This window comes from Tympanuchus pallidicinctus, unplaced genomic scaffold (assembly GCF_026119805.1).
Source record: "Tympanuchus pallidicinctus isolate F22 unplaced genomic scaffold, pur_lepc_1.0 scaffold6, whole genome shotgun sequence".
NCBI lineage: Eukaryota > Metazoa > Chordata > Aves > Galliformes > Phasianidae > Tympanuchus > Tympanuchus pallidicinctus.
The window spans coordinates 12,299,191-12,317,670 of NW_026294780.1; the positions used below are offsets into that span (position 1 = coordinate 12,299,191).

Here is an 18,480-nt window from a genome sequence, read left to right on the forward strand (position 1 = left end):
CCAACCATCCACCTACCACAAATATTTCCCCACTAAACTATGTCCTTCAGTACAACATCTAACACATATATGCGTATTTAGTAACTGTGTATGAAAGAGCTATATGTCATTGTTTAGATTTTGATGTTAATAGAGATACATGTATGTAAAGTTGCTCATATTTTTTAAGGGGATTGTAGCCTTTGTCTAACTGTGCTGCTTTAATGATAATATTATCCTGCAATAATTTAAACCCTTGGCCTGTGATTATTCTGGTGAATGTAATTCCCACATAGAAACATTTATGATGGCACACTGTAATCTTTGCTACAGATTATCTAGGCATAACCAGTTCAGTTTTGGGGAGAATAAATTGCATCTGTGCAAATTAATCTGTGTAAATCAGACTTAAGTCTCTCCAAATTTTGACGCCAGATTCAGCATTATGGTTTCGAGAGGAGCAGATATGACTGACCTTACTTAAATTCCTCAATAAACAGACACATGCAAACAGATTAGAGAAAATTGTCTTAGAAATAATGGAAAAAAAAAAAAAAAAAAGTTTAGTAATAGCTAGGGCATAAGGAGGATTATTAAAAAAGGAATCTACAGATGATAGTAGAGAGAGAATTTCAAGTGCTCCTCCTGTTAGATATGCCTCTTGAGACCCTTACCAATCTAAATTACCATGTCTTTCCTAAATGGGGGAGATGGACGAGGGGAGGAGGAAGGTAGAAAGCATCAGCTTTTTGAGTACTGAGTGGCCAACCTGAAGGTTTGCAAAATGTATGTAATATTTTCATCATTTACCCATCACAAGACAGAGTTAAGGCACTGTCTATATTCCGAATCATTGCAACAATGTCTTTGCCACAGTGACTTCGTGAAATTAACGAAATAGTAATAACAAATACTTGCAACAGTCATTCACCATGTCAGAAAGCTGTGATTGAAGAAGCAAAAGAAACCGCTCTGTCTTCAGTGAACACTAATGAGCTCTCAGCTTTCCAATTGGTTAACACTTCATTTGTTTACTTATTTTCACACCACAGTTTGCAAAAAGCAACGGTTAGGAGTAATGTAGAAGATGGCACATTTTGAAATGTGTCTAATTATGCCTCCTAAAACAAAAGCTTTTGTGTTTTCAGCTATGTATTATGCATTTTGTTCCAAGCAGTGGGAATTCCAATGTATTCCAATCTCCATTTTTATAGCAGCATTGATGCAGAATTTGCCTGCAATCATGTGGGAAGCTGGCTAATCAGTTACACATCCACATTAAGCATGCTGCTGTTGCTTCACAAAACACACACACGGCATTCACTGCATGTGGCTATACAAATTCATGTCTGTGGTGGCAGAGAGATGTGAAGCGCTGGGTGTTTGTCTGCTTTATAAATAATGAAGGAGAACACCTGTCCACTGGTAGATGTGGGAGAAGTGGAATTGATATCACAGCTTTGCCAACCTTTGCAAGCACCTGAGAGCTTCGGAGACTGCACTTGAAATTATTCTTTCTGGCCCGAGAAATACTTTCTCCTTCTGAAAAATTTGGTTGTAATTAAGTTCCAGCCAAAACTAAAACTTCACTCGGTGGATTAACTTGGCACAGAAGATGATACAGATTTCCCCTCTGGAAAGCTATGGTGAAAGACAGGTATTGCAAGGATTTTTGTCCTCTGAGGAACCTTTCTAGAAAGGTTTGACCAGCCTTTTCCATGCTAAACTGAGAACTGGGGAACAACTGTTTAGAATAGCCAAGGGAACTTCCATGAACTGATACTTCTGTTGAAAATCAGAGTGAAAACTGAGAAGACAGAAATTTTTGTTGAAGTTTAAATAGGGAGATGCTGTAATTAAATCATATACTGACTTTGGTCTTAATAAAGGAAGGGTTGTTTTGTTTTTACCATTTTTATTAGATAGGGAGGTTGACGGCTCTGCCTGTGGCAAGGAGGTTGGAATTTGATGATTCTTGAGGTCCCTTCTAACCCAAGCCATTCTATGATTCTATGATTCTGTGATTCTATGATTGTATGATTTGTTTTCTCTTTCTTTTTTCCTTTCTTTTTTTTTTTTCCAGAGTTACATGTTATTAGAAGAAACAACAGTAGCTGCCGCTGGTAGGGAGGTTTCCCATTTGCTCTGAAGGAGGCCATGTTGAAGCACTTTCTTAAGACACCTTCCAGTCTGAGTGTCAAAAAAAGATCATCTAAGATGATCCGATTTTTTAAAAATAGAGACGAATTTGAGGTCACTGCTTGGTTTTCATGCCCTGGAGCAACATGCAGATCTTACCTCTGAAAGGTAATGCAGGAAAATATTCCTCAGCTGAGTGAAGATTGCAAGAATCCTGAAATTATTTGATCTGTCATGGGGGGATGCTTCTGTGAAACTGCCAGAGGACTTCAGCATAGAGCATCTGGTGTCTCTGCCCTCACCTACCTGTGGCAAAGTCCGAAATGAACCACACTTGGACATATAACCTGAGCTTTGGTGCTCCTACAGATCCTGTTGAGCAAAGAGCTGGACTCTCACGAAATGGGCACACAGTAGTGGCTGTTTTTCTTGGATTTATCTTGTTCTTTGGTTTCCTGAATAACTTGATTGTCCTCATCCTCTTCTGCAAATTTAAAACCCTCCGTAACCCTGTCAACATGCTCCTCCTGAACATCAGTATCAGTGACATGTTAGTCTGCATCTCAGGCACTACCCTGAGTTTTGCATCTAACATCCATGGCAAATGGATTGGAGGGGAGCATGGTTGTAGGTGGTATGGCTTTGTCAATTCCTGCTTTGGTAAGAGTTCTCTTATTCTATTCTTTTCAACAGAGGTGAATGAAGCAACTCAGTGATTTAGCTGCTGTATGGTTAAAAAGAGCAATGCTTTGGTTTACTTGTTACAGTAAAACAGAACTGAAATTCATTGTGTAAAAAATTTTAACTGAAGGCTTTATACAAGAGCAGAGAGCTGACAAATATTCTTTAACATATCCAATTCTTTAAATAACTCATTTAAGAGCTAAAAATGGCATCTACAAAGAGGAATTACTTCTGGAATAAGGAATTAGAGTATGTGAACATACACTGCACTTCCCTTTTTTTCAAGAAAATCTGTGCCAACAGTAAACAGTCCCTTCAGCATTGCTTCTATCACAAACAAAGCCTCATGAAAGTTCTCCATGTGTCATTTGTAATTATCTATTGATCTACAACATGAATTCCCTTTTGTCCCAGATAATGACAGTTTTTATCATTAGATGCTTTCTGTTCTCCCCCAGAGCAAAATCTTTATTTGAAAATTACATAATGCAGATTCAATAACAAATTAAGTCATGGGACTAGATGTCAGAAATACTCAAAGTGTGCATCCATGCTGTAGATAAATAGTATCTTTGCATCCTTCCTCTGTGCAGATAAAACATTTCCCACAACAAGCTTTTGCTGTGTTAGATTTACATTCTTTAAATTCTTTAAGTTAAAATTATTGTATTATTTAAATTATAAAAAAGATAAAACAGAAAAAAAGATTGACAGACAGACAACAGCCATTGTCCTTCCAAGGTGGCCGATCATTTTCAGAATTGCATCACCTAACAGCAGTGCTTGGTTCATTTATTCCTGTGCCAAAATAGATCTGTTAAGACATGATCTGTCCTGTGGCCGTTAGTCTAGACGTGACTCTCACTCAGTCTGCAGGACCCAGTCTGTCTTGCTCTACACCCTTGTTTCAATGGCCTCTAGGCTGCTGGGGCAAGGCCGAGTACACCCAAAGGTCTACTGCCACTGAAGCTAGGGTGTGCGTCATGCTGGTGCTTTGGCCTAAGCAGTACTTTGTTAGTCCTTGATGTAGAGTAAGAATGCGGATCCAAATCCCTGTGTTCTACCTGTATTGTAAACTCCTGCTGTTTCCAGCAGTGTACTCTCATCTGGTGCCCTTCCCTTCCACAAACTTGTGCTTCACTAATAACAGTTATCTCAACCTGGCAGTTTCCCATGGGAAGCTCCTGCTTTGCCCAAAGTTGTGTAATATAAAAGCACAGTCTTCATGTATCCAAAAATAAACTCCATTATCAGCAACACCTTGGCTTGGTTTTGGAGGGTGGTAGTTTGTTCTAATCTGTGCAGATCTAAAATAATGTTTTTCTTTTCCCTTTTTCTGAAGGAGGCTCTGGTTCCTTAGCTGTCTGGAGCTTTAGCAAATAGCTTCCTCAAAGTAACTTTGTAGAAATATATTCACATGGGAGGCACAGGGTTTTGGATATATTCCCAAGCCTTTGTTGCTCTGTCTTTATAACTGCAGGAAAAACACAGAGCTGAATGGTTCAGTCACAAGTTTTCTCAGAGAGGGAAAGTTTAGGGCTGAGTTCTCTCCATCCAATTTACCCTCATGTTTTATTATTTAGGAAAGGGATGGGAAGATAACACTTGAATTGAGAAGAAAGAAACACATGTGCTTAGGGAATTAGAAAAAAACATATGTTGAAGGAGTCCTTTTGAGCTTGTTGGCTTGTCTGCTAGGATGCCAGTGTGTTCTCATCCCAGTTACTGTGGACTCAAAACAGCAAAAGGGTCGGCTGCCCTTGGGTGGAATTGCTTGTGGACTGATTCTTCAGATCTGCTGTATAAATGGCAGGTTTCCCTGTTGCAGTGACACCCATGTTCGTGCGAGAGGGCCTGGTGCAGTTTTAAAAATGGGTTAGATTGGCAAAGGAGCAGCATACAAACAAAAGCAGAACCGAGAGTGCTAAGGGTAACTTCAGCTCCACTTACTGTTTCTTCATTTGTTAGCAGAGTGGTTGGGCTGGCTGAGTCTGCCTGCCTGCTGGCAATTACTGAACTTTTGTACATGGAAACTTTTCCTAACAGTGCTGAATTCTTTTGCAATTCCTTTTACAAAGCCTTGCAACACTCACAACTAATAGAGCATAAGGGGCATGCTGCAGAAGTTCCTGCAGAATTGTAATTAGAAAGTGTTCTCTGGAAAATAATATGAGTAAAAGCAAATAATACTAGCAGGAAGCTTAACATTCACACATCTCTATGGACAGCTTATACCTGTAGATAAATACCATTGTTCATACATTTTCTTGAAATTCTGAACTCTAATATGGGCTAAGGAAGAGCTAATGCAAGCGTGCAACAGGCTGACAGCATTTCAGTTCTTCATAGTGCCTGAAAACAAAATTCCTAAGTGTATGATTCTTTTGCATCTCATGTGTGTGCCAAGCGCTACAAACTGAGCACTGAATACCTGAACATCTTAGGGACATGCTAATGGGAATGGTTAATTTTTTTCACAGTATTTGGAAAATGATCTGAAAGAGGTATGTGCTCTGAATCCTCCCCCCCCTCCCCCCCATTCTGAGATTTTCAGATATTAATGGTAAAGGGAAATAAACAAAAGCAACATCTTATTCATTCTTTTCCTTGTCTTCCGTAAAACTTAGCAGTGATTCAGGTACTTGAGAGAAGTTGGTATATTCTCTATTGTAACCTGATGGTGTAAGACCTCACAGTGTAATCACAGAAGATAAGGAAATGGATATTTGTCAGCAAGATGAGTTTCTGACACCAATGTAGTCCAGTTCAGATCACAGTCTTGATCACTATGGATATGTTGTGAGTGACAAAGTGGATTAGATTTATAAACATAATTGCAACAACTATAAATAATAGAAAATAATGGCTACAATATAAAAGACTGCACTGTAAAAGGAACACTTGTGAGCACATTATATGTGACTAAGAAGGAGACCATTTATTTGTATTTTTAACAGTTATTTGCAATCCTTTAACTATACTTCTCAAAAGTTGTATGCTTTTCATTAACTGAAAGTTACCATACTCTCTGTTGTGCCTTCTGCCTTGTTTTGGACTGTCAGAGCTCAGAGGAGTGGCCCTAATGCTCAGGATCCATAATGAGAGTCATGTTGTAGGAAAGAAGAATTAAAGTTAAACATTTCAGAGAAGAGAAGGCTCTGTAGAGACCTCATTGTGCCCTTCATATATTTGAAGGGAGTGTATAAACAGGAGGGAGAACGGTTGTTTACAAGGGTGGATAGTGATAGGACAAGGGAGAATGGTCTGAAACTGAGACAGGGGAGGTTTGGGTTAGATATTAGGAGGAAGTTTTTCACTCAGAGGGTGGTGACACACTGGAACAGGTTGCCCAAGGAGGCTGTGGATGCCCCATCCCTGGAGGCATTCAAGGCCAGGCTGGATGTGGCTCTGGGCAGCCTGGTCTGCTGGTTGGTGACCCTGCACATAGCAGGGGGTTGGAACCAGATGATCATTGTGGTCCTTTTCAATCCAGGCCATTCTATGATCAAGTTTTGTAGGAATAAACCCTGTAAAATTATTACTTAGTCTTTTTTTTCCCCTTTTAATTTTTTTTTTTTTTTTTTTCTCAAGGGATAAAAGTCTGTCCTGCTAAAACAAATTTCTTTATAGAACCAGAATTTAGTATGATATTATAATAAGTCTATAAGCTTCATTAGAATTGTGCTCTCCCGTACTAAACAGTGGGAAACTAAGCCTCATGGCAATTATTTGATGATGTATAAAACAAACAAAAAACAACTTCAAACTGTAAAATAATAATAATAATAATGTAATTCACCTTTTAAATCTACCTGAGAAGGTCTGGATTTTAAGTGGTTATTTTGTTCTTTCACACTTTGTTTTGTGGTGCTATGCAAGCCACCTTCTTCCTGTGTAAAATTAAATTGGGAGTAAAGGCTTTACCTGACAGGTCTAGCCTGGGGGAAACTTGAGCCAGAGAAAGTAGGAGGATGAGGTTTGTTTGAAATGCAAATATGTGGCCATAGATCACTCATTTTCTTTGAAATGCCTTATCTTTTTAAATCACGTAAATGTTTCCCTGAGGGGTGATCCACGAAGCAGATCTGATCCTCTTCCTTGCAAAATCCACAGTGCAATTGACATTGCTCACTGTGGAATTGAGCTGCTGTGGAATAAGTCTTTACTGGGTAATTCATTGCTTACCCTGGGCACTTAAAAATCATGAATCAAGAACCAGAACTAGGGGAGTTGCCATGGGCACAATGGAAAAAATATGGACAAAGAGTAGTTGCTTGCTGATTTCCACACCTCTGCTTTCAAACCATTCTCTGAAGGCAGATGGTTTAGAAACTAATGGGCAGTGCAGATGCTGATCAATAAGCATTTAATGTGGATTTTAAGGAGAACAGTAAATATTACGAGGCTTGCTGCAGCAGCAAGAGAGCTGTTGGGATTTTATTTGGGGGAGCAAAAGGAATGGAACTAGAGGAGGGAAAGCAGGGACTGTTCCTGTCATAAATTATTTTTCCCTTGTGCTTGTGCGTGTTTGCAGCTCTGTCAAGTGGGTCACTGCAGTGGAAACTGCACATCACAGAGTTGGAGAAATGGATGGATTTTCTGAATTTGTCCTTGTTACCCATCACTTAGACACACTTTGGTAGGTTCGTGGCCATACGTTCAAGCAAACATGGAAAGGGACACAGGGACAGGAACATGTTCCCGAGTGAACTTGGAGTAAACTTTGTAAGCAGCCTGAAAAACAAATTGTTAAATATATTATGTCATGATTCAGCACTAAAATTTAATTTAGGAAAAATACATTATTTAGTAAAACACTCCCACAGAGAACGTGTATCTACATGCATATTGTCATGCAGCTTTGACCATCTCGCACATATTGCCTCCAGTGTCTTGTTAAACACTTCACATTTCTGGACAGAGAAAGCTTTGAAGGAAATTTAATCTTTTCCCAATATATTTGCACCACTGTAGACTTCCCAAAGATGTAGCATAGGCACAGTTAGGGTATGGATGACTTTTGCAGTTCATTTTCAGAATTTCTACTTTATGCTGTATCAGGACAAAGCATTAAATAGACTAAATGAAGTAATCCTGCCCTGTACCTGGAACTGATGGGGCTCCACCTCGAGTACTGTGTTCAGTTTTGGGCACCTCAGTACAGAAAGGACATTGAGGTGGTGGAGCAGGTCCAAAGAAGGAGGCTTTTTGAAGGGTTTGTGAAGGTTTGTGAAGGGCTTGGAGAATATGCCCTATGAGGAGAGACTGAAGGAACATGGGGTGTTCAGTCTGGAGAAGAGGAGACTGAGGGGAGACCTTATTGCTCTGTTCCAGTATTTGAAAGGTGCTTACAGAGAGAGCGGGGCTGGTCTCTTCTTACTGGTGACAGGACGAGGGGAAATGGCCTTAAGTTGCACCAGGGTAAGTTCAGCTTGAATAGCAGGAAAAACTTCTTTACAGAAAGGGCTGTTAAGCACTGGAATTGGCTCCCCAGGGAGGTGGTTGAGTCACCATCCCTGGATGTGTTTAAAAACCATTTGGATGTGGTGCTCAGAGACATGATTTAGCAGAGGTTTGTTAGAGTCAGGGTAGTATGGCTAGGTTGCGGTTCGATTCCATGATCTTTAAGGTCTTTTCCAACCTGAGTGATTCTATGATTCTATGATTCTATGATAAGTTGTGTTAAAGATGAAGATTTCTCCAGTCCAGAAAATTCAGCATTGGATTCTGTGGCTGGAAAATTTTGAGGTGCATCACTAACAATGACATTTTTGTGTGATTTGTTTGATATCGGAGATATTTTACTGTTTCAAAGGAAGGAGCAAGGAAAAGGTTCTCTAGCTAATTGGAAAACATCAAAAGTTGTGCTCACAGTGCTAGAAAAGGAAAAGTAGAGTTATTACTTGGAGGATTTTACTGATCTTATTATAGTGTTACAACTGGTGGTTGTTGGTTTTCTTATTTTTTTCTATGTAACTTTAAGCATCTCATAGACAGTACAGTAAATGGAAGCTCAAAATTACTTATTCAGGACGTTATTAAATACGCTTCTGAAACCCATATTTACATGGAAACATGAAATGCTGAACAGATGGAAATCCTCTCACTAAAACCAGACATTTTCCAATCCCTTCTTTCATAATCAATAGAAAAACAAATTTGCTCTGCCAACGTGCAAATCATCGGATGTACTTGCAAACTTCTCTTTAGGATGATGTGAGCTGTGTCATAGAAGTGACTCTGTTTCCACTAGTTCTGAAAAGAGCCGAGGATGGTGAGGTGAATATGTGCTCTGTACCCTCTGCAGCCATGACACAGCCCTCACAACCTGGGTGCTTATTGCTCCTTTTGGCTTCTATGTCATTTTCTTACTTTTTCTTATAGCTTCCTCTTCACTTCAGTGTCGTGCCCTTTTCCTGGATGTTGTGTTTACCTCTTAATTTATTTCTAGATCCTCCAGGCATCATACACCATCCCTACTGAAATCACTTGGAATAACTGCCCAAAAGTGAATATTTGGAAAACATTTATGAGGTTTCCCTGAAGTAGTGCCCACCTCCTTTCAGAACTTGACCACACATTCATTGTTAGGGAAAATGCTGTCTGCTCTGCCTATAGATAATTGGGAGAGCATGATCATTGTGTTTTCATGTGCTACTGAAACAAACAGGGATTCAGCTCAAGCAAAAATGTTAGAAAGCCAGTTAAAGAAGGAATCTTACAGTACAGAGAAACTATTATCAGGCATGGTTGCTTCTCCCTCCTTTGGACTAGGCAGACTCAGCTCAGCCCCAAATCAACTCCAGTGGTCTGTTTCCCCTTCTCCACCAGGCTCCTAGCTTTCAGCACAGAGAAAATGGAAGCATGTGGCTCTAACAGGAGCTAGAGCATACTCTGAACAGGTCACTGATCCCTGCCTGCCCTTCACCGTGCATCAGCAGGCACATGTAGGTTGAGTCATCATGAGTCTCGGCTGCCATTGCCAATATTTTCAGCTGCTGTGTTTTGTTGTGTGATAATCTAGAGTCTATTCCCCTAATGCCTGACCAAAAGATAGACAACAAAAGCCATGCAGTGATATCAAGAGTGAAAGGTGTACAGCATACTTGTGTGTGTGTCCCTGGAAGGAGGAGTGGAATAGCAGAATTCTGCAAAGAGATCAATAATTTCCTTGGAACTTTTAAAAAGTATAATTATCAGCTGTCCTCCTGATGCCAAATTCTGTTCTGGAAGAAATGTTCAACAAGTCTGTTTTTGTGTGTGTGCGAGTAACTACAATTTTCTGCCTGTGTTCAAAGCTACCTTATCAAGCAGTCATGCCTGTGATTCAATGCATGAATTTGGTTCTGGTACCTAGCTCTACATTGTAGCCATGTATTGAAGAATGTTAAGGACTTCTTGCAAAGAAGGATGCAAAATAAAATCACTTTACATACAGATATGGAAGGAGCTTAAAGAAGAACCACATCAAATTTCCTTGCAAAATTATTCTGCTGATGAATGAGTATAAAAGGTCAGGGCTGCAAGCTGTGTTTGAGATGATGAAAGAGCATTTCTGTCAGAGTTGGGTTTAATCATGTGTATTTGCAGACTCTGTTCCTTAATTCTAGGTCACAGCATTAACATAGGTAATGCTATGTCTTATACTACTTTTCTATCACTGTAGGAGAAAATAGAAAACAACTGTGTCTGTAGTCAGGACACATCTGTGTGAAGAAATATACTATTAAAATGTACCTGGTTTCCTGCCCCCTCCGTGGGTAAAATGAATTAAACTACAGCCCAGTAAACAAGCAGTATTCACTCAGAAAAAGTACATTGGAGAGCACTGGACTTTGCTTGTGAAAGGCTATTCAATCATATCCTATTTAATTATGTGCTTAATAATCTCTTGTAATTCTTAAGACCTGTGCGCTACCCCATCTGAACAGAATTCTATAATTTAAAAAAAAACAAATCTTGAACTTCCCTTGTAGTCCCTGCAGTCTACCAGAGAATGGATACTATCTGACTATTTAAAACCAAGATATATAGCTAGTGGTGTTTTCTTAACAGATGACATTTATTTTCAATGTCCATTTCTTTTAGGAAGCATTTAAGCAGAATGCTACATCTTCCAGTCTAATAAGCAAATGAAAACCTACTGGCTTTTCAGTGATAAAGGAGATACATGACTGTTGGCATTGTTCCGAATAATGCCACAGTAATGGCTAATAACTACCAATTTCATTTTTTCTGCTTTTTTCTCATCAGTGGCCAATACGCTTTATTTGAAGTAACCACCAAGGTTTTTATTATCTGTTAGTGTGTCTGCCACTTTTCTAATAAAGAACAGTTATTAAGATGAGGAAATCATTTACAGTAGTTTGCAAAAAGATTGTACTGATATGGAAAAACAAGTTTCTTTCAAAGCTGGAGCTGCTCTGTTTAGATTTGTGCTTTTCTAGGGATCAACATTAGCTTAGAAACATTTCTGAAACCAGAGATTCAATAAATGTCTAATAAGTTAATAAGCTGCAGCCTCTATTGATTCACAGGCTCCTGATGATTTCACAGCTAAAAATGAATCACTACTTAAATTATTCAATAGCCCTAACAACCCCTATTGCTGGAAGGTCTGTGGGTTTGTGGATTTTTGTTTCGTTTTGTTTTGTTGTTTCTCCAGAGTACTAAGTGAAAATGACCTCTGACTGCTATTATTGTTGGTTTTTTTTCCATAACTGAGACAGGCAAGGTGAATATTTGAGATTTGTAGGCAGCAAACACACAGGAGTACCACTCCAACTAGCTGCTCCCTTCCCCTGACATCCCGCCATTATTTTCAGCATAGCATAACACAGCATAGCACAGCATAACAGTAGAATTAGAATTAGAATTAGAATTAGAATTAGAATTAGAATTAGAATTAGAATTAGAATTAGAATTAGAATTAGAATTAGCATAGAACAGAACAGAATGAAAATAGGATGGAAGTAGTTCAGTTGCAAGGGACTTTGAGTCCAACTGCCTTATCGTGTCACAGCTAACCAAAAATTACAACATATTATTGAGGCCAGTCACCTCTGTAGGAAGCCTGTTCCAGTGTTTTGCACAACCTCATAGTAAACAGATGTTTCCCAGTGCCCAGGCTGACTGTCCCCTGGTGCAGCTTTATGCTTTGTTCTCATTCTACCATTGATTCCCAGGAGCAGAGTTCAGCACTTCCCTCTTTTTCCCTCCTCAAAACACTGCAGAGCAGTGAGGTCAACTCTTGGCCTCCTTTTCTCCAGACTGCCAACTATCCCTCTGCCCTGACCCCTGAGTGATCTGGGACTTGGTTACCTTCCTCTCTCCTCATGACATGGTGATCTCCACATGGATGAGGGCAGGCAGATGTGGGAGCGTTGACCCAGTTATCAGCCTCAGCATCAATTGCTATGGGCAGCTTCATCCAAAGATTCTTCCTAAAAATGGCAAAGTTGTATTATTTCTCCTATTTGTGGTTTCTTTAAACCATTTCACAGACAGCCACCAGTTGTTGGAAGTGCCATCCTATGGCTGCATATAAGCTTTCGCTGTTACAAACGAAAGCATAGCAGCCAAAATGCAAAAGACTAAAGTCTCACTGGGGTAAGCTGTTAATCTTTACATACACTGTGTAGTGTTTTGTCAGAGGCAGATGTTCACCATATGTTAATTTTCTACTTTTTTTTTTTTCCATTGTATGTTTTGTTCTATCATTTTCTATTATTTTCTTTTGTTTCTATTGGTTCCACTAATGCAATCCAGTGCAGAAACTATAGATAACTTTCCAAGGGAAGAAAGGATCAATCATGCAGGCTTCAAATGCCTCAACAGATTGAAACCCTCTTTCAGATGAATTATTTTCATACCCTTAACCCCCAGCTGCCCTCCCCTGACAGCTCCATGCCGTTCCCTCAGCCCTGTCGCTGTCACACAGAGCAGAGCTCAGCGCTGCCCCTCCGCTCCCTGTGAGGAGCTGCAGCCGCCATCAGGCCTCCCCTCAGCTCCTCTGCTCTGCGCTGAGCACAACGAGGGGCCTCAGCTGCTCCTCGCACACCTTGCCCTGGTCACTGTCCTTCGGCTGATCCCCAAGTGCCTGGGTCTGCATTCAGCAGGATGTCATTAGAAAAATGCCATGGTCCAGAATAGTATGGCAGGAGTGGCAGGTTGCAAAGTCTGCCTCTTAAAGGCAGCAAGGAGTATCTGCACAACGCATGCATGTGCACTGTGGATATTGTGCACAAAGCAACTCTCCTCCATGCTGATCTTTGTAACAGGGGCATAATTTTATCAAAACTATCAAATTTTGCGACATTTTTGATCTGCTGGCTTTTTAGAGAAAGAGTGGGTGGCTGTAAAAGAGGAGTGCACAGCAATGGCTGTGTGTGGATGTTGAGGATTCCTTTACTGAATGCATTTTGTAAAACTAATTGCATATTTCTGCTTAAAATCCTTGTCTGAAGCAAAGACTGTATCAGAGGAATAGGATGAAAGGCTGCCAAATAAATACACCAGTAGGGATTTAAGTAAGCTTTTTTCTAGTGAGTAGAAAGCAGGTTATAAGGGAAGACAAAGCCATGGCTTAATATTCTTTGTGATAAGAGAAGAAAGTAGACATACTACCATCTGGTTGCTCCATATAGCAGTTTTTCTCTATTAGTCAGTGAATCAAGGGGTGTTTAACAAGGAATTTGAGGATGAGAACAATAGGAGCTTTCTAAGTGTTAGTATCTTATCTGCAGCTGGGGACACTCAGACCTTTGGGAAAGAAATGCTAACAGTAGATTCATGCAGGTAGTAATCTCTTATTATTCTGTAATTGTTTCTTCTTATCATTTTAATAACTAAATGCGAGTTGTGCCTTGCACAGTACGCTCATGCATTCTAAGCATTTGCCATTCAAAAATGTTGCACGGCAAAGCTAAAATGCTAAACTTAAAGTTACAGTAATGTTAAATATTTGATGGTATTATTACAGTATGCAGTGACAGCAGCCTGTGATTTGTGATGCAATGACTCCATGCCTGAAGCAGTACTGTTGAGCATAGTCCTTCCTGGATTTATTTCCCAAACTGAGTCCTCTCTGAAACTCTACAAAGTTTTGGTGTTCACAGTATACCATGTCAGAGAGTTCCACATACCAGCTGTATACTGTGCAAAATAAAGTACCTTCTCCTGCTTGTTTATTCTGACTCTGCAATCTGATTATTTCATTTGGAAATCCTATTCTTGTATTATGAGAAGCACTAAATAATCAACTCCCATCCACCTTTTGATAGTCTCTACTATTTTCTCTTTTTTTCCCAATTTCTAATAATCCCTGATGTTTACTTTTCTAAGTGCTGATGAGCATTGGTGCTTAGCAGAAATGATTTTCATAAAATTGTCTGTCATAACTCTATTTCCATAGCAGTAAGTCAGTCAGATACAATCACAGCATATTTAAAGCTAGGACTGTTTTTCTTCACATATGACAGTTTATATCAATACAGCATTTCATCTGCTCAGTGACTTAGTTTCATGAGATTGTTCTGCAGTACTTCACAGTCAGCTTTGCTGATTTTGAGTTATTCAGCATAGCATGGTCAGAAAACTTCACTCTTCACTATCTTTTCCAGATCATTTATTGATATGATGAATAACATTGTGTCTGGCATAGATCCATAAGGGACTTTAACGGCCAAAATTTTCCACTGAGAAAACTGTTTTCTCCTGTTCTTTACTTCTTGCTTCTAATTGATCATTTATCCATGTGAGGATCTCCATTATTGCAAGATGGCTTGCTATCCTTAAGAGCTTTTGGTCTAGTCAAAGCTTTATGGAATTCCAGGTAGGCTTTATCAAGTAGATCAACCTTATCTGAATGACACTGTCAAGGACTACTAATGAATTCTTTAGTCATGGTGTCCCTCCATGATAGCCATGCTGACTTGTACCAATATGTCATATCTCTCTATATGTCTACTATTATATGCTCTAGAGTAATTTCTACTAATCTATCCAGTGTTGCAGATTAGACTCGCTGACTGGATGAAATCTGCTGTAAATCTCTTCATAGTGAACACAGCAAAAGATTTCATCTTCTAACATCCTTTTGAGCTTTAAGGACTGGAGAATATCCCTTATTCTCACTGTTCATCTTTCTGGCGGCAAAATCAGAAGGGACATGGGTTAGAGTAGCCTTCTACCATCTTTCTTCTTACCTCTGTAACACATGATGTTGTTGGGTAGTGGAACTGCTGAAGAAAATCCCAAGGGCAGTGTGGAGGCTAGTCTACATATTTTGACATTGTATTCAAACTAGCAGATGTATGACTGGTTATTGACAGTCATAGCTGGTTATTATAAAAAATAAATCGACCCCAGAGAAAAACCAGTCTCTTAGCATGACTAGCTGGTCATGGTCTGGTGGAAACTTGACTTCCTGTCTGCTATAATCAAACGCTGTAATTTCACCTCTTTGCTGACATGGTACTGTGTCTCCATGGCGTGACAAGCCCTGAGACTGTGCTTTGTGTTACCTCTGTGCAGATGCTGAGCATGAAGGAAGGTGCCAAGCTGCTCTCCCTGTTTGGAAAGCAAAGAAGCACTCCTGGCAAGAGATGGAAGTCCTGCAGGGCAGCATGGGCATGGATGTGGAGTTGCTGCCTCGTACCTGAGCATTTTGCAAGCATCTCTCTGATGCACCAGCACTGTGCAATCATTCCTGTTTCTCTCATGTGCACAAATCCCCTAGACTTCTCCTGAGATGCTGCTGTATAGGAGCTCCATCTAGTGCTGGCTTAGCTTCTTACTCTGACTCACAAAAGCCACTGAATAAGTACACTGATATGGAGGCATCCTGCTTAGGAAGCTGAATTTGCAAGTGCTCACACTACTTTCCAGAATGCAAAGGAGCCCTGAACAATAATTTAAAAAAATGCATGGAAAGATAAATTTAAGTTAGTATTTTTGTTTGTTTTCTTGCTTTTATACAGCAAGTATCACTGAGGTGCAAAAGGGAATTCTTTGCTATATTTATGCCATTTGGAATAATGTGTTGGTTGGTTGATAGGCAGGTGTGTTAATAACATAGCACAAAAGCATAAATCACAAGATACAACCCAGAATTAAGATCATTCTTAATGCACAACACATACACATTTAAAAATTCAGTGACAGGGAAAGAAAAAAAAGCTAATTCTTCACTATTAAAACTAATGCCTACTATCTGTACTGATAGATATCACTGAAGACAAAAAGGAAGGCATTTCATACAAAGCAAGAAACAGGGAAATGCTTGCTGAGAAAAGAGCAGGAAAGATATACTGAACAGGACCCATAATGTTTGCTGTCAGGTTTGTCCCAGCAGGCTTAGATGCAGCAGTGATTTCTTAGTGATTACATTCAAGTGCCATCAGAGTTAAACTGTTACCTCCATTAGAGCTAAACAGAAAGTACTCTTCAGGAAAGGGAAATATTGCCTACTCTTAATGGACTTGTGACTGCAAGTCATACAGGCAAAAGAAAAAGAATTACAAGCATTGAATAAACAACTCTTGGTTTGTTTACTTATAATCACAGTGAATCGTTGGTATTTGAAGTAGCCTTTGTAATGTAAGCCTAGAATGCTGGCATTTAAAAACTGGTTGTAGCTGCTAATGTGCAGCAAATTATTGTGGTAAATATTTTCTCAATTTCAAATCAGCAGAAGTGCTTTTAATGACTTATATGTCAAAAGGAAGTGATGAGTAAACTTCTAAGCATTCAACTAGAATCAACATCACTTAGTGATCTCTGGAGGCCCCTTCCAACCTCTACAATCCTGTGATTCTGTGAAATGCAAGAATATTTGTATTCACTCTGTTTTATTATTGATATGTTTAATAGGAATATCCAAATACAGCTGATCATGTTTTAGATGCATGTTCCTTTCTCAGCTGCTTCCATGAGTTACTGAGGCATCTATACGCTCAGCTGCAGCTCGTGTTATTTATACCAGCACTGAATTTATCACTGTAATCTTGCTGTATCGTAAAATGACTTACTGTGATTTCTCAATTCACTGAAGTGTATATGGTGGGCTGAAATTTTCAAACTCAGGCTAGTACTGTTACTTGTCCACCAAGGCCTTGAGTCTATTCATTTTAACTCTGAAAAGTGCTCTAGGTTCACCAGGGTTTCCTTTTTAGCTCTGGAAATGTTTGGGATCTTCTACCAAAATCTGCCAGTAGATAGAGTTTGGCCCGTAAAATACATCTCTCTTTTCCCTTTTGGAGGGAAGAGAAATAGTAAAATACCAACATTCAGGGAGCAAGAAACAGGAGCCACGTGTATCTTCCACCCTCCATACCCATTGGCCTCCTTTCTAAATACTCATTTGTGCTTCTCATAAAACAAAACAAAAAACAAAACAACACATGAAATAAACAACAGCAACAAAAACAGCCAACCTTCATTAAAAAAATGTTGTGAAAGTCCACATTCATGATCTCTTGCTTGTTGCTCAGATTTTCTTCTTCACTGCTACTTTCCCACTATCCCTAGCAGCTGTGGAACATGATAGCAGGCTGTTAGTTGAATTAAGAGTGTTTCATTCTCTAATGCATATTGAAGATCTGGCAGACTGATCAGCTCTCTCATTAATACTTGTGACAGCTCTGGCATCGCACAGGAGAAGAAAATAAAATCTGGAAAACCTCCTTGAAAATGGTATATGAGATGGGTATATTTTTCCCTGTCTTGACTATGGGAGTGAAGGGGCTGTTATAAGACTCAGAGCTGGAAAGCAGAGTGAAATATTTTTTCTAAAGAAAGCATCTTTGGTGTGGGGAGGCCAGTTATCAGGTCAACAGATGCTCACCCTGCTTCTGCCCAGAGGGTCAGCTTTGGAAATTTTCTGCTTTTGTCATTATAATAGTCTTAATTCTGCATCTGTAAGAAAGTCGCTGACGACTCTGACTGTTGTAGTGGAAATGACTGTATTTTAGTGGAAGAAATTCTTTGATCTTTAACGTAAGAAGAACCCAGTTGTTTTGCTTGTTATTATTATTAACATAACTGGTACATCAAAGATGGAGACACAGCTGACAGAGAAGCTTACTCCATGTGCACTCTCATAAAGCCTCCAGTTCCATAGCCAGTGTTAGGTAAGGTACTTTGGCCAAGAGCTGATAATTTCACCTGAAGATTAAGCTGCCATTAGAAGGGGAGCTTGCTGCTTTTTCCCCCTCGCTGTTCCCAAGCCTCCTGTAAGTTTAAGAGACATATAAATTACATTTTGTGAAAAGTCCCTCAGGATATTTTATCAGAAAGGCTTCTAAGGAGATACAGAAGTGTAAATATGTTGGAAATGTCATATCTTTTATTTTAAGTTGCTTAAATTTTTTATGTTTCATTTTCATCTGAGGTGTATTTTATTTCTATAGAGAGGCTAATAGAAATGCTCTCTTTCACATTCAGGAATGTTGTTTCCCTTGAAAACAACATGGACTCACAGATAAAACTCATTTTGTTTAACACAGTAATATATTTATGTAATACCATTTGGAAGCACAACTTGGAATTAAATCCTAAAAATCGAGGTGGTAAGAGACCTACCTTATCTGGAAGGGGTTATTTACTGTTTGTTCTGTGATGTTGTGTGTTCTGTGTATTGTTTGTCCTTTTATTTCTATGTTCTTGGGGAAGTCTGAT

The 18,480-nt window shown here is 39.4% G+C and overlaps 1 protein-coding gene across 1 annotated transcript in view; it reads left to right on the forward strand.

Moving 5' to 3' along the window:
• Positions 1–2,069: 2,069 nt before the first annotated feature.
• LOC128092178 (pinopsin-like) overlaps positions 2,070–18,480 on the forward strand; it is a 76,110-nt gene continuing 59,699 nt past the window's right edge. The window contains exon 1 of the mRNA XM_052705731.1: positions 2,070–2,778. Within this exon, the coding sequence (XP_052561691.1) occupies positions 2,442–2,778 (337 nt within the window). The 5' untranslated portion in view covers positions 2,070–2,441. The remainder of the gene's footprint in view (positions 2,779–18,480) is intronic.